Genomic DNA, 14,089 nt, shown 5'->3' on the forward strand with positions numbered 1-14,089 from the left:
AGTGTAAGACCCTGCAGGATTAGAACGTGGGACTGTGGGGTTCTGGGCTACTGAAGCTTCTGCATCACCACTGGAAACTTAGGTTGGGTTTCTGCTGGAGGACACTGTGAAGCTAGACATTACAGGAAGTACCTCCCAGCAGGACCTGAGTGGTGGCTCCCTGCAGCCCACTGATTAGCTCATGCTGGTATATAAGCCAGAAAGCCATTATGAGGAGCTGTCTGAGCAATAACACTGACTGTCTGCTTGCTTTTGCTCCAGACCTTGCCTTGCTGTGGATCCTAGACTCTGGCTTCTGACCCTGGTTCATCTTTGATTTTGCTATTGTAACCTGGTACCTGACCTTGACTTCCTAGTATCCTGACCCAGCTTGACCCTGACTCCACCACTTGGCTCCCACCTGCAACTTGGTGCCTGACCCTGACTTCCTGACCCTGTTCAACTGTGATTCTACCAATTGTCTCCTGACCACAACATGGTAACTGACCGGTGCACATGGGCCACCTATGACCTGATCCAGACACTACCGCTGGGGTGAAGAGCAGCAATTGTTTAACCATGTATAGCTACACTGTAAAACTGTTAAGCACAGGAAATGAAAAAAAGTAACTTATCCAACTGAATTAGGAGAAGAAATTTAGAAAGGCAGAATAAAATCACCCCTTTGGAATTTTAACAGGGCAGCAGAAACCGTTCCTTAAATCTTTAGAAAAGTGCCAGGGGATCTTTACTTCAGAGGTCAGGACTTCTGTTTTCTATCTAATTCAAAATAAGCTATTACATGCATATTGATTTAATTTCTTATAGTATTTGAATCAAGAAACATATGGTACCAAATCCTCATATTAAAGAATGGAAATTCATTTCTGATATGCTAAGAATGTGGTTCACACACATGGTAACACATTTTAGATAGTGCTGAAGCCTGGACTGTGACACATGATGCCAGTGAGGGCAAGGAGATGGCTGCACTTTGGAGTGCAGCGTGGTTTTGGATGCAGAAATTTGCTGACACAATAATTTGGTTTCATTGTCTGGGATGTGCCCAACTCTTAGGTATCAGTCTGACTGAGACATTGGAAATTCAAAAATTTCCAGTTTGCTCTAAAACTGTTATTACCTTTTCCCTCCAGAGTGGAACTGTATGGTTTAATCTAACTCTCACTTCAATAGGAGTTGATTTGTGCCCCCAGGTCATATCAATCTGCTTTATTTCCTGCAGAAACTGTGGTAGCCAATTCAATTAAGGGAAATGTTCATCTGTGCAGTGTGAATACATGGATGTCTGATTACAATGGATTCTGCTACAGAATGGACTTTATTTCCTGATAAAATGGGGACTATATAAACATATAAAAAGGTGGATGCAGATTGGAATTGAATCATGGAGGTTTTCACCTCTCGGTTGTTGGGGGACCAAAAGTTATTGCGATGGTTTAGTAGGAATACTGATGTCAGATTCCTAGGTACTGTTTGTGGCTCTTCCACTGGCTTCCTGTGTGCCCTTGAGCAAATCTTTTCCCATCTGTCTTCCTTAGGAAACCTAACTGTGCAGTAGGGGATAAGACTGACATGGCTCTGAGGGGGCTGAGAGCAGGGTTTTTTTAGCAGAGGTTAGGAAACGAATGAGCCACAAAAACTGAACTCCCCTCTTCCCTTTAGAGAGGGTCCCAATGAAGTCTATTGGCAGCGCCTTGAGGCAATTTGAACTAGGGAGGCTGCTGCATGTGCTGTACCTCTTTTGGGGATGATCGAGAGGTTCATTCTTCAGGTCTGTGAATCTGGCAGCTTTCACTAGCACAAATTCACTTAAAAAAGGAACTAATCATTCTTCATGCATCTTTCCTATGTGATATTCTCTCAGAGGACTTTCCAAGTTCTCTGTTGCTTCAGTTCAGCGTTATTCTAGCAGACTAGAACAGTGGCTGGGAATTAATTGCACTTACAAATACGATCCATTGGTGGGGGCTCACAGGAATCTTTGCAAACCACACATGCTTTTTCCGTATTACCTGTTTCATCACTGTATTCCCCGTCAGAGCATTTCACGCATTGAAAGCAACAGGTAGGCTCTCCCTCGATGATACCTTTTCTGGTACCTGGGAGGCAATCCGTGCTGCAGTTAGAGACTGGCACCTGCAAGACAAAGAGTAGTCTGGTTAAACATGCAAATGCATGATCCAGAACCTCGATGGGGAAGGGGCTCATACATAGGGTGACCAGACAGCAAGTGTGAAAAATCAGTACAGGGGGTGAGGGGCAATAGGAGCCTATATAAGACAAAGCCCCAAATATCAGGACTGTCCCTATAAAATCGGGACATCAGGTCACCATACTCATACACATTCTACTCTGGTGAGAAATTACAAAATGTGCTAAGATCAGATACTATGGTGATGAGAACAGTATAAAATTCTGGAGAGATACCCATCCTGAAGGTTGGTCGGTCTCTCTCTCAATATTTTCCAATTTTCTAACCCAAAAAATGTTGCAGCCAACACAGGGGAATTCTATATTAGACCTTGTCCTAGCAGATAAATAAGAACTGACCACAGAAGTAAAAGATGATGATGTGCAAGCAGAATAAACTCTAAACCAAATATATATATATATATACACACACACACATACACTTGTTGCTTTAAGGACCGATTTCACAAAGCTGAAAACAATTATGAGCGAAATTAACTGGGATGAAGAATTTAATCCCAAACATACAAATGATAATTAGGAGTCATTTAAGAACACTTTACTAAATGCCCAGAAAGTCACAATCCTGCTATTGAAGAACAGGGCTGTGCAGGTTAAAAAACCAATCTGGGCTAGAGGAGAAGTGAAGGCAGCTGTAAAAAAATTAAACACACACACACACAGATACATCAAATGGAAGAAAGGGGAATCTGATAGTAATTAATATAAATCAGAAGTTAGGAATTGTAGAAAACTGACAAGGGAAGCCAAGAGACACACAGAAAAATCTGTGGCCAGCAGAAGTAAGGATAATAAGGCATTTAAAAATATAATAGGTACAAAAAGAATCTTGACAATGTTATAGGTCTATTACTACATTCAAAAAAGTAGAATTATCAATAATAATGCAGAAAAGGCAAAAGCTCAATAGCTATTTCTCTTCTGGATTTGGGGAAAAAACATAATGCAGTCTCATTATATGATGATGATAACACTTTCTCAATTTCACCAATATCTCAGGAAGATGTTAAACAGAAGCTACTAAAGTTAGACATTAAATCAGTAGGTCTGGAAAACTTGCATCAAAAAGTTTTTAAAGAGATGGCTGAGGATTGCACTGATCCATTAATGCTGATTTTCAGTAAGTCTTGGAGCACTGGGGAAATACCAGAAGACTGGAAGAAAGCTAATGCTCTGCCAGTGTTCATTAAGGATAAATGGATTGACATGGGTAATTATAGACCTGTCAGCCTGACATCAATCCCAGGCAAAATAATGGAGCAACTGATACTGGACTAGATTAATAAAGAATTCAACTCATGCAAATCGACATGGATTTACGGAAAACAGATCATGTCAAACTAACTTCATATCTTTTTGATGAGATATGTTTGGTTGATGGAATTTACTTAGACTTCTGTAAAGCATTTGACTTGGTGCCGCATTACATTTTTATTAAAAATTGAAACAACATGAAGTTAACATGGCACTCACTAAATGGATTAACAACTTGCTAACTAATAGGTCTTAAAATGAAGTTGCAAATGGGGAATTGTCATAAAGCACATCTATTTCCAATGAGATCCTGCAGTGATTAGTTCTCAGCCGTACACTATATAATTTTTATCAATGACCTGGAAAAAAACAAAAACATAAAATCATCACTGATTAAGTTTGCAGATGTAAAATGTACACTACTCTGAGAAAAAGTTTAACCCCTAAAAGGGAGAATGGTTAGATATTTAGGTACTTAGGTGCCTAAAATTGCAGATAGGCACCTAAGGGGATTTTCAAAAGCTCCCAGGCACCTAACTACCATTGAAATGAAGGGAATTAGATGCCATAAGCTAGGGACTCAAAGGAACTTAGGTGCCTAACTGCCATTGAGGTCCTCAAAACACCTGGGACCTAAATTCGCATGGTGCCTAAGGTTCTGTCGGTAGTCATGCACAAAACTGCTTACGTTCTGAAGCTGATAGCTGCTTAGTGGTGCTTGCTCATGCTGAAGTCCCAGCAGGATTAACAAATTTAGTGTTCCCTGCCTGTGTCATCTATGAGGCCTGATTTACTAGGTGTGCTCAGAGCACGCCCAACCATACAAAAGACAGCTGGGGACAACCAGGTGGGGACGTTTGGGGCTGGCAAAAATCTATCCAATAGCCCAGAGATTAGGCTACCTGCTATAGTCACCAGGGATGCAGAAGATTTAGGTTTCAATACTTAATTTGGAACAGGGACTCAAACTTCCACTCCCAGGTGCGTGCCCTAATTACCATGCTCCAGGGTAGGTGTCTCTCAATCTGTCCTTTAGGAGCTGTTCCACTTTGTAGAAATAATTGAATATTACTAGGAGCAGGGTCTTGACTGGCTTTCCTACCTCTCGGATCTGTGCCCTAACCACCAGGCTACAGAGTCAATCTCTCTTTTTTCCTCTCTTCATCCAGCTCAAGGAGTATGTAATTATTTACCCAAAATGGAACTGGCCAGCTTAAGTGGCTCCCCAGGGTGTGTCTGGGGGCCTGACTCTGGGTCATGAATTCCACTGAGCAGCAAGGTGCCTAGGAGTTAGGTGTGAGACCGCCTAAATCCCTTTGTGGATCTAGCTCCTTGGCACTTTTGAAAATCCCACTAGGCATCTAGTTGCATCTTTAGGCTCCTAACTAGCTTTACAAATCTGACCCAAAGTGTCAGAGACTCTCTGAAGTCCACAAAGGATCATACTATTGCTTTTGATTATACATGGAAGCTGTATAAAACCCTAAGACAGATAGATGGTTGGATAGATCAATAGATCACCTACGAATCAATAATAAACTGTTATACATAAAGAAGCCTTTCATTCTCAAGGGACTTTAAAAGCTTTGCAAACTTAAAACATGTAGAAAAACACAGGGGTTACTACATCTATCCTGATCCAACTCAACCACCTCTGTAATAGAACATAACAGCTGTTTCATGGGGTATAGTAATGCCACACAATAGTATAGGTCAGGAAGTGATGATGAATACTGTACTCAGCAGATACTGCAGGGGTACCTTAAACCAGAAGAATGTCATTACCCCGTCTAGAATCCAGTCAGAAAATTTGGGCTCACAATTTTTCCACAACTTGTGGGGAAAGTGCCAGAGGATCTGTAACGATCAGAATGGCTAGCACCTCAGTTTTTACATCTCTTTTGAAATGAAATTTATTGCTGGTGCTCCCAGATCCAGAACTTTAGTCTCTGAACTTGCCTAGGGAATATAAGAGTCAACTACTCAAGGATGGCAGGGAGAGATCTAACAGAGGCCTATTGGACAGTTGCAGGAACTGAAAGCAACTGGAGGATCATAGGGATAAAGGGTCTGTTGAAGGTAACACTGTTCAATATAGGGCTTTGGGCATGAAACTTCACAGTTCTAGGCCTGTTGCTTATGGTCCTATAAATCTCTGACGCAGTGTTGCAGCCAGGTGTCTGCTCCAAATAACACTGACCCATGGCATATCTATAGCTCATTCTATCCAAGGATCTCAAAGTATTTATTTTACAAACTTTCAGCAATGATTTTCCAATTCCCCTTGTGAAAGTCAGCATTAATAGGGAAAGTGAGGCAGAGAGAAGGGAAATGACCTTGCCCAATCAATAAGTCAGCAGCAGAGCTAGGAATGGAACCCAAGACACCTGGCTCTTCAGCTCCTGCTGTAATCCCTCACTCACATTCCTTACGAATGTGTAATGTGTATTCCCTCAGCTACTGTGATGTGAGGCAGTATAGGGGTAGGATTACTTGAGTGTGGGGATTCTAGATGGATCTCTTAAATGTTTGCCAGTCTGAACTTTCATTTTTAAAAAGTGTAAATTTCAGGTAGTGAATAAAACTTTCAAAAGGTGAAGCAAGTATAACTGATGCAGAATCTTCTGCTTGAGCTTTCAGAGAGACTGAAACCATAGCTTTGAGGTGTGAACTGTCCTATTAATTTAAATAGATGCGAAGTCAGTGGTTAACAATGATATTATTATGCTGAAAGATGCTAATGGCTGCAAGCAGTGGATCTAGGAGCCTATCTAGATTAATAGTGCAGCCCAGTTTGCTGTGCATTAAGTGTTCATCTAAACAAGCCCTAAATTCCAAAGTTAATCATAAATCTAATTAAAACCAATGTGCGTGTGAAGTACCTATCAGGTTCAACAAAAGGGGCTGTAGTATATAGTAAACCAGCTGCAAAAAATGGAAGCTATTTCCTGAGAAAATGGATGGCAAGGCATCCCAGAAATAATGTAGGTAGATTAACAGAGGTTTGCCCTGGTAGTAAATGCAGGGGCTCAATCAGGATATAGATTACAGATTGTGGGTATTGGAGATAGGACGCCAGCAGATGGATTTCTAGCCTCCTGAAAGGAAAAAAAAATCTCTGAGAGGAAGTAATGTGACTGAGTTGCTTGGGCACAGAGCCTGCTAGAGTGGCAGACCTGGGGATTTCTGAGCAAGGACACTGCCTGCTGTTGTTTGTTTCTATTATGCTCAGGGAAACAGGACTTTGTGTTCATTTTCTTCTTAAAAAAACAACAACCCAAACCCAAGAATATACCTGACTCGTCTAATCAATTTCTCTTCCTAACAGAAACAACTTTGCAATGCACAACATTTTGGCTAGCCAATGGGGCTAAAAGAGGTAACAGTATTTTAAATATCAGCATTCTTAACTATGAGAGATTGAGAAGTGAAGCACTAGCTGAGGAGCATGGAGGATACATAAATTAAGATGAACTGGCCCTTAATAACACATGGTGGCACTGGAATGGGGTGTGGGTGTGGGTGTGGGTGTGGGTGTGAGATCTAATTTTCTTGAAGAAAGGCTCAGCTTTCAAAGATTTAGAAAACACCGTGGTGAGGCCATAAGGTGACCTATGGCACTTACCTCCCTGGAGAATCCACTCCACAGGATTTTGTTTTCATTGATAAAGAGCCTCTCTCCCTTCTTGGCATAAACATTGTAGTGTCCAACCTCCTCAAACATGATAGAGCCATCTTCTGGTGACAGATGCCAATTGATAATCGAGTAATTCCCTATCAGGTCCCCAGACTCGTCAAAATCCACTTGCTCCCCCATGTTACTGGTGAAATTTAAATGACGCAGATGTTTCAGTACCTAGAGAGAGAGACAAAGATGCCTTGAACACCTGCATTGAACAATCCTTCCTGGGCACTTCTGGAGCATCAGTACCTTCAGCACAATACCCCAAAGCCCTACCAATTGAGCTGACTTCATTTCCTCAGAGCAGTAGCAGGCTCCTGTCTTGTACGTGGACCAGTCACTAAATGAGGATATCACATCACTTAGCCAGCCTGTGACATACAAACCACACTCTCCACCTTCGCTTGGATCTTCACTGAACTGTCAGTTATTAACTGACATGCAGCTATTACTCAACACTTTTTTCTTCATTTTACAAAAAATACACTGCATTCCAAATGGAACATTAAATTAAATCTCTTGAAAACTTGTAGGCCCTAGAGATCTTGTGGCATTTTCCCAGAATTGTGTTGATCTGGCATCCTAGTCAAACTGCAATATGGATAATTATATTCTGCCTCTATACCTTCTCCCTGCAGTTTAGCTAGAATATTCTTCACTTCCTGTCTTAAACTCTGATGTGGTGTTGGTGTGAGCAGTTAAACAATCCTAGGAACACTGACGTTGCCATACCAGATAGGGCCAGTTGTCTATTTAGTCTAATATCTTGTCTCTAACAGTGCCTAGAACCAGTTGTATGAAAGGAAAGGACAAGAACCCTGTATTAACAGTTAAGGAATAACTTCTCCTTATAGGAAATTTCTTTCTAATCCCTGCCAGTTAGTTGCTGCTTTATCGCTCAAGCATGACGTTTCTATCCCTTATAGCATTTTCTCCTATTTACAGTAACTGTGGATGTTCTCATAGCTCATACTTAATCATTACTTATTTGAATAATTACATTTTTATAACACACTTAAAAGAACATATCTTAACTCCTAGGTGCCCTTGACATCAGTTATAAATATTAAATAAAGGTGGTACAAAGAGTTTGATGTGTCAGTCATTGGTCACCGGGGGAAACATACCTAGTATGGGGGGACGCTGGCAATTGGTTATGGTTCAGCATATAATACATACAGCCTGTAATGTCCCCAATGCGGGGTGTACGGTGGGTGGGGTCAAGATATAGTAGGGGGGCAGTGAGGGTACATCGCTCATATAGTGGGCTACACACAGTCATAATCAAAATAACTCAACGAGCAGCACATTCCCCATTCCTACACATACAACCTCAGACAGCAAATCAAATCAAAACTAGGCCTGCCTATCTGAGACCTCCAATCAGGCAAGTGTAGCTGTGGGGCGGGGGGAGAGGGATGGAGGCAGTAGCAGTTCCTCTTTTCTGAATCTGGAGTCTTGGGGATCTCACCTTGGATATGGAACAGAGGCTCCAAATCATCTCTCCCTTCATCTCTACTCACAGCATCGATGTTGTATCCTTGGGGGCAGCCAGTTTAGGAAGAAATCAGTTGAGGCCAGACAGCAGACAACTAACAAAACTAGCATTTATTTACACACACAGAGCTCACCTAACTGGCCGCAATAGGGTAGGCTATCCCCTAATAATCTAACTCAGTTGCCATGGGAACAAAAAACATGACAACCAAATACACAACATATTCCTCCCCCCCAATAAGAACATTCCCTAAATAAAACACACACTAGACTAGAGAAGGAGGGTAGACTGCCTCCATTCCGCTAAACCCTGGGATTATTTTTGCCCCATAACCATAAGGGTTCGTGGTTGTTGCCCTAGCTAAAAGATCCAGCCGATGAGGAGGCCTTCTGTCTCTAGGTGGATTACGGCGAAACTCCGAATGATCCTGGTGTGGTTTGCCACCGAAAAAGTACCATGGCTCAGGGGTCGCAGCACGAACAGGTGGAGGAGGTGGTATCAGCTCGTGCTGGGCAAAGGGTATCTCAGCCGCCGGCTAGTAATGGAGGAGAACAGTCAGAAACAGGTGATTCGTGATTCGTGTCTCACCAGAAGAGGTGAAGTCAGACCACTCAACTGCAGATGTGTCCTGAGGACTGGCATGACCTGGCAACAGCTGATCTACATGTCGCCACCAGGTAAGATTCTCTGCAGTCTGGACTGTGTAGGAAACAGGTCCTGTTTGAGTGATGATCGTGGCAGGGACCCATTTAGCTCTGGAAGTATAATTCCGAGCCAAAACTGGCTGTCCCAGGGCTAAAGGTTCGGTCTTTTGCTCTGGGTGCCCGTCTGATGACTTGATATTGCTGCTGATGTTGCACAATTTGTCGGGTTCAGAAGGTTTCAGCAGATCAAAGCAAGTGCGCAGCTGTCGTCCCATCATTAGAAAGGCCGGGGATGCCTGGGTCGTAGCATGAGGTGTGTTTCTGTAGGAAAGTAAGAAGGTATCCAGACGCTTTTGAATGGAGTGTTGTCCCCTTGCTGATTTCAAAGCATGTGTTTCATTGTCTGCACAAATCTTTCAGCTAATCCATTGGTGGATGGATGATATGGTGCTGACGTGATGTGGTGTATCCCATTTGCCTTCATAAAAATTTTGAACTCCTGAGAGACGAACTGCGGTCCGTTGTCCGCTCACAAGTTGTTCTGGCAGACCGAAACGACTAAGAGTCCCTGTAGTTTTTTGGATAGTACTCTCTGCAGTAGTGGAACTAGAGACTCTGCATTATAGAGGACACTGGCGCATTATACTGACCACTTCCTGGCAGCATTTAGAATGGGCATCAATCTACTGCCACCAAGAACATGCTTCCTTCAAGGGGGCCAGCGAAGTCAATGTCCTGAATACGTTGCCATTAGGTTTTCAGGCCAGTCCCTCCCCATGGGAAGTGTAGGGGACGCGCCCACTGGGGTGCATTCCTCACACCTCTGACATGACATACAAGCTTTTGCCTTCTCTTCAATAGCACTGTCCAATCCAGGCCACCCAAAAAATAGCTTCGTGCAATTTCCTTCATGCGCACTATTCAACAGTGACCGGAATGTAGCTGTTTCTAACATCTGTGATCTCAGTGGTGGTGGAATAATGACACACGTCTCCCCCACAACAAACAACCAGATTGGACCGATAACTCCGTCCTCCTGGACATGTAGGTAACAAACCATTCGGTCGGGTGAGACCGGAGAGGTTTGTCGAGATTTCCATGCATCACCAGGTCCATAACTTGGGACAATACTGGGTCAGACGCGAGTTGCCTTCTTTATCTGAGTAGCAGTGATGGGTGTATTCTCTACCTGTTCAAAGGTAGAAGATTTCCTTTTGGGCACTATCTTGATGTTTGACCGGCAAAGGCAACCTTGAGAGGCCATCTGCATTGCCGTGCAGAGTGGATTTCCGATATTTGATTTTCATATATGTGTGTGCTGAAAGTAAACAATGCCCAACGTTGCATACGACTAGCAGCTAATGGGGGAATGCCTGTGTAGGGTCCAAAAATTGACGTCAGAGGTCGATGGTCTGTGAGAAGAGTAAACTTTCGCCCAAACACGGTACTGATGAAACTTCCGAATTCAAAAACAATTCCTAATGCCTCACATTCGATTTGGGCATAGTTAGTTTCTGCTTTGCTTAGAGTGCAATGAAGCAAAAGCAATAGGTCTCTCTCTCTCCCAAAGGCATAATGTGTGACACGACTGCTCCCACTCCATAAGGGGAGGCATCGCAGGCCAATTGTAGGGGTAAGGATGGATCAAAGTGCGTTAGAACTTCAGAATTTAGCAATGCATCCTTAGCTTTGTTAAATGCAACATCACAGGCTTCAGTCCACTTCCAGGCCTTGTTCTGCCCAAGGAGCTCATGAAGTGGTTTTAGCAGTGTGGCTAACTGTGAGATGAACTTTCCATAATAGTTCAGTAGTCCTAGAAACGAGCGGCAGCTGGCTTACATTTCGAGGTGGGGGAGCCTCCAACAATAGCTTTAACTTTGCAGGGGCCTTATGAAGACCTGCAGAATCAATGATGTGTCCCAATATTCAACAGAGGGCTTGAAGAATTCACACTTGTCTTTGCGAACTCGTAGGCCATACTCTTCCAGTCTTTGTAGGGTAGCCTCTAAATTCTTTAAGTGATCCTCTTCATTCCTTCCAGTGACCAGGATATCATCCAGATAGCACTGAATCCCTGACAAGCCACACAAGATCTGGTCCATAGCCCTCTGGAACAGGGCGAGGAGCAGACATTATTCCGAAGGGTAGGTGACAGTATCGATAAAGCCCCTTATATGAGTCACAATAGTCAACAGCTCTTGGGACTTTTCATCGACAATGCATCTGTAAATATGCTTGACTCAGATCAATCTTACTGAACTTTTGTCCTCCAGCCAGGCCTGCGAAGAGGTCATCGATGCGGGGAAGCGGGTATTACTACTGCACACAACACTGGGTTGACAGTGACTTTAAAATCACCCGCACAATCCGGAGAGAGCCATCTTTCTTCACTATTGGGACGATAGGAAGTGGCCCATGAGCTATGGGTAACTGGTATTAGGACTCCATTGGTGACCAGGCGCTCCAGGTCTGCTTCAACTTTTGGCCTGATGGCATATGGCACAGTTCCGGGCTTTCAGATATTTTGGTGGACTGTCAGGTTTAATGTTCAATGTCACAGTGATTCCCTTCATACTTCCCAAATCATCTCAAAAACAGCAGCATGTTTCCTTAGTATAGGGTTAGACTGGTTTCTTCTTTAGTCATAATCCGGTGCACTTCTGCCAGTTCAGCTGAATATCTCCCAAGCAAAGACCTACCCATTAAGAGGCTGGGTAGTTACCTCTCACCACAAACAGTGCAATTTAGCAGCCTGTCCATTGAGCTCCACCCTTAACATCAAATCATAGTGCCCAACATGGGCACCAGCTTCTCCCGTATACGTCTTCAGAACAGTTTTTGTTGCCTTAAGCGGAAGATGCTGTAGCTTTTCTTTATACACAGTCTCGGAGACCAGCGAGAACGGCTGCACCCGTGCTTTCTTTAATCCTGTTGGGACCAGCGAGATGCGGTGACCGGTGTCAGTTCATGCGTTTTTGCATTCCAACAACGCGTTACCCGTATTTGTGAGCCCATGCAGAGACAAAACATTCGTGCACTTCGATTCTTGAGGTGCACCTGGTCTCCTGGTTCTGCTCCATAGGGATGAAGTGTTCTTTTTGTTGCCGACCACAGGCCTCTTTTTCTTTTGTTTACAGACACTAACGTTCTTTTTGCACAGTGTCGAACACCAGGTCCTTTACACCAGATTTGTGCCTGGGACCTGGCTTACACAGCAGTACAATTCTTGACTCTCACAGTTTTGGGTAGTTCTTGTGTTGACAACTTTTTGCACCCTAGCGGATGCCCGATTATTGCGCCTCCCTTGTAGCCAGTTCCATGGAGACAGCTATCAACAGCTTCTGTATGTAAGTGAGCCTCTGGTCGTAGGCGCTTCTGTTAGCTCACTTGTACAGCACACCTACTGTCCGCAGTAGCATGGCATCATTTAACATCTCTTTAAATTCACAGGGTTCTGCTAGTTTTTTTAAAATTGCTACAAATTGTACAACTGTTTCATCTTCTTTTTGGTCTCTTTTGTGGAACCGATATCTTTCAGCAATTACCAGTGATTTGGGGGAAAAATGGGACCCCAGGATTTCCACAATGTCACTGTAAGATTTAGTCTCAGGCTTAACAAGGTGTAGTAAACTGCGTAGCAGGGAGTGGGTTTTAGCCCCTACAACACTTAAGAATATTGGCACCTTCTTTGCTTCTGTAATGTCATTTACAATAACAAAAAGCTCAAAACGCTCAGTATACACATGCCACTGCTCTATATTCTCAACAAAAGGTTCCAGTGGCCTGGTCAGAGTAGCCATGATTTTTAGTTTCACTTTCACCGTCAGTGCAAACAAGCAGTTTTTTTGTTTGTTTGTTTTGTTACCTTGACTTCTACTTCCTTCTGTTGCTGGAGCAGCACCGGAATCCCATCCATCATCGCCACTTGTTGTATCCTTGGGGGCAGCCGGTTTAGGAAGAAATCACTTGAGGCCAGACAGCAGACAGCTAACAAAACTACCATTTATTTACACACACAGAGCTCACCTAACCGGCCGAAGCAGGGTAGGCTATCCCCTAATAATCTAACTCAGTTGCCATGGGAACAAAAACCATGACAACCAAATACACAACAGTCGACAACACCTGAAGGACAAAGGAAGCCTCATTAGACAGAGATCCTGTCTGCAAGGAGTTCAGTCAGTAAGACTGCTAAAGCATGTGGTGGGAGAAACCTTTTCCTTTGAACTCACTGAGTTTGTTAAGTTAGGTGTTAGTTGCATTTTACCTTCATTTCATTATTACCAATTCTAACTTTTATGCCTCATTACTTGTAACCACTTAAAATGTAGCTTTCTGTAGTTAAGAAACTTGTTTTATTATTTTTCTCAAAAAGTGTGTGTTTGGATTGCAGTGTTTGGGAAACTTCATTTGAGGTAACAAGATTTGTGCATATCATTTTCTATCAATGAAATGAAGGACTTTATATGAGCTTGTGCTGTCCAGGAGAAGGCTGGGCAGTACAAGATGCACATTTCGGGGCGGGGAGGGGAAGTCTGAGACTGGGAGTTTGCTGGTGTTGCCCTGCAATGTAATTCATAGGTGGCTGGCTATAGCACTCATATAATATAGCTGGGAGTGATTTACATCAGGGGTAGGCAACCTATGGCACTGGTGCCACCTTCGGCACGCGAGCTGATTTTCAGTGGGACTCACACTGCCCAGGTCCTGGCCACCAGTCCGGGGGCCTCTGCATTTTAATTTAATTTTAAATGAAGCTTCTTAAACATTTTAAAAACCTTATTTACTTTACATACAACA

General features: G+C 43.2%; 1 protein-coding gene across 2 annotated transcripts in view; it reads right to left on the reverse strand.

Annotated features, from left to right (window-relative positions):
• CASR (calcium sensing receptor) overlaps positions 1-14,089 on the reverse strand; it is a 189,796-nt gene that overhangs the window by 16,967 nt on the left and 158,740 nt on the right. For both annotated transcript variants that reach the window (XM_075071557.1, XM_075071559.1), the window contains 2 exons: positions 7,091-7,321; positions 2,013-2,136 (listed from right to left, as the gene is read on the reverse strand). In XM_075071557.1, the coding sequence (XP_074927658.1) occupies positions 2,013-2,136; positions 7,091-7,321 (355 nt within the window). The remainder of the gene's footprint in view (positions 1-2,012; positions 2,137-7,090; positions 7,322-14,089) is intronic.

Source organism: Chelonoidis abingdonii, chromosome 1, assembly GCF_003597395.2.
Source record: "Chelonoidis abingdonii isolate Lonesome George chromosome 1, CheloAbing_2.0, whole genome shotgun sequence".
Classification (NCBI taxonomy): domain Eukaryota; kingdom Metazoa; phylum Chordata; order Testudines; family Testudinidae; genus Chelonoidis; species Chelonoidis abingdonii.